Source organism: Orycteropus afer, unplaced genomic scaffold (genome assembly GCF_000298275.1).
Source record: "Orycteropus afer afer isolate SDZICR_OR568_19922 unplaced genomic scaffold, OryAfe1.0 scaffold00622, whole genome shotgun sequence".
NCBI classification, from domain to species: domain Eukaryota; kingdom Metazoa; phylum Chordata; class Mammalia; order Tubulidentata; family Orycteropodidae; genus Orycteropus; species Orycteropus afer.
The window spans coordinates 1,240,013-1,242,695 of NW_006922209.1; the positions used below are offsets into that span (position 1 = coordinate 1,240,013).

Genomic DNA, 2,683 nt, shown 5'->3' on the forward strand with positions numbered 1-2,683 from the left:
CACGCAGGCAGCTGCTAACTGCTGAGGGTGACAAACCCAAGGTCTATAAGTAAAATGGTACAGTCACAAAATTATCAAACCACATGGCAGGCCGCTGATTCAAGTAGATTAACAGCTCCAACATCAGCACACAACATGGAAGGCTGCTGAATGATGACTCGGGTACATGCACTATTGAAGCATGACAAATGCTGCAGGATCTTTTTCAAAACTTCTTTTATACGGGAAGCAGACCACATCCCTAAGGCATTAGTACCTAGCTGCTCCAGTAGAGACTACCATGGAATTAATTACCAGTCTCATTATGGGGAATAACTACATCTAGCTGTCCAGCCACTCAAAACCAAGCCCAGTCAAGGTCACACATAACCTTAACTACCACACACACACACACACACACACACACACACACAGATACATAGAGAGAGAGAGAGAGAGAGAGAGAGAGACAACTCACTGATATGGGTATTATTATTATTATCATCTCTACTTAGAGTTAAGGAAACTGAGGAACAGGAAGGTTAAGCAACTTGTCCAAGCTCACACAGACAGTAATGGTAGAAATGATATTTGCCCCAGAAAGTTCTGTTTCACAGGCTGGACACTCAACCAGTTTACTAGACTGTGTGCTGTCAGTATCCTATGTGAGATACTTCAAGTCTCTGTACTTCATTTAATTCATAATAAATCAGGGATAATAATGTGTACTTTAGGAGCTCTGGTAGCATCGTGCCTTAAGGCACTTGACTGCTAACCAGAAGGCTGGTGGTTCATATCCACCAGCCACTTCTTGGAAGGAAAATGGGGCAATCTACTTCTGTAGTGATACTGCCTCGAAAACCCAAGGAGGGGTTGCTATGGGTCGGGTCTGACTCAATGGCACATAACAACAACAATGTCTACTTTAACTGCCTCACAGAGTTATTGTGAGATCTCAAAAAACAAAACAAAACAAAACAAAAAACCCTCAAACCTGTGAAAGTACAATAAAAGAAGATTCATCATGATTATTCAAACATCCAAGTGGCCAAGTGACTAAATATTCATTTTAAATATTAAAAAAATATTTTTTAATTATCAATCCTACTTCCGTAGTGATACTGCCTCGGAAACCCAAGGAGGGGTCGCTATGAGTTGGGGCCGACTCGACGGCACATAACAACAACAACAACAAAGTTTAAAGTCATAATTATTCAATTGAATTCCACCCATCTTGGGAGCTCTGGTGGCATAGTGCCTAAGGCATTAAACTGCTAACCAGAAGGCTGGTGGTTCAAACCCATTAGCCACTCCTTGGAAGGAAGGTTGGGCAATCTACTTCTGTAGTGATACCACCTCGGAAACCCAAAGAGGGGTCACATAAGAGTTGGATCCGTCTTGATGGCAGTGAGTTTTGAGTTTTCCAGCCATGCTACATTATGTTTATCCTGTTGCTTTTGACATGTCTTTCAAAGATGCTATAAGACATAAGCATGTCTTTTGCACTTTAGAAAAAACAGCAGGCTTTTTTTCAAACTTCTCACTGAATCTACTCACTTACCTTAGTAGACTCCTTAAAATAGCATGCTTTAAACAAACAAACAAACATTATAAACAATAACAAAAAACCAAATTTAGGGTATAAATTATTTTTATTTTTAAATCATAAGCATAGTTATATGGTTTATAGAAATTTATGTTAGGGAAACATCTGAGGAACGTGATATAAAGTACCTTCATAAATAAAGTACATCATTTTAAATAGTAACACAAAGTTCATTCTTTGAGTCACCTGAAGTTGCAGTTGCATTTGATTTTAAGAGTCTGGATCCAGGAAGGATCTTCTTTACTCCTTAGGCAGAAGAGAGGAGGATCCTCACTCAGGATGTCTATGAAACTTGATCTTGAACATAGAGTAGCTAAAGTGAATGGAAGAAATGATGAAGTAAAAGAGCTGTACACTAGAGTAAGGCAGATTAGGAAAAAATGCCTGGTGATCTACTTCCAAAATCATAAGGGTATGATCTGTAACCCATGGTAGGAGTAATTCAGGAGCAGGCAGCACTTCTGTTGTGCATGGGGTCCCCATGAGCTGGGAATGATTCTGATGTAGCTAACAATAGGGTTCAATGGCCCTGAGGACATACAGGGAAGTGACTGATGAGAAAAGAACCAGCTGTCTCTTACCGTTAGGCCAGAAGTTGGAGAAAATTAGCTTTCTAGTCTCAATATGACTCCCTCACCCTGCTTTATTATTCCCAGAAGACTGAAGCCTTCTTTGGAGTCTCTTCATGGCTGACTTCATTTCCTGGTTCCTCAGTGTGTAGATCATGGGGTTCAGCATGGGGGTGATGACTGTGTTATTGATGGATATGGCTGTGTCCATGGGCAGCATAATGAAGGGCCGACAGTAGATGTAAACACAAGGCACAAAGTGGAGAGTCACCACCAGGATGTGGGAGGTGCAGGTGGAGAGGGCCTTGTTCCTCCCCTCCCCAGAGTGGGATCGCAGCATCACCAGAATAACGGTGTAGGACCCCAGGAGCAGGAGGAACCACAGCAGGGTCACTAGACCATTGTTTGAGATCATGAGAAGCTCCAGAGCAAAGGTGTCAGTGCAGGCCAGTTTTACCACCTGGGGCACATCACAGTAGAAGGCATCCAGAATGTTGGGGCCACAGAAGGGGAGTGGGAGCATCAGAAC

The 2,683-nt window shown here is 42.2% G+C and overlaps 1 protein-coding gene across 1 annotated transcript in view; it reads right to left on the reverse strand.

The window, feature by feature from the left end:
- Positions 1 to 2,218: 2,218 nt before the first annotated feature.
- The window catches only part of LOC103210521 (olfactory receptor 4D6-like), a 26,490-nt gene continuing 26,025 nt past the window's right edge, over positions 2,219 to 2,683 (reverse strand). Inside the window, exon 2 of the mRNA XM_007956439.2 lies at positions 2,219 to 2,614. Coding sequence (XP_007954630.1) covers positions 2,219 to 2,614 — 396 coding nt within the window. The remainder of the gene's footprint in view (positions 2,615 to 2,683) is intronic.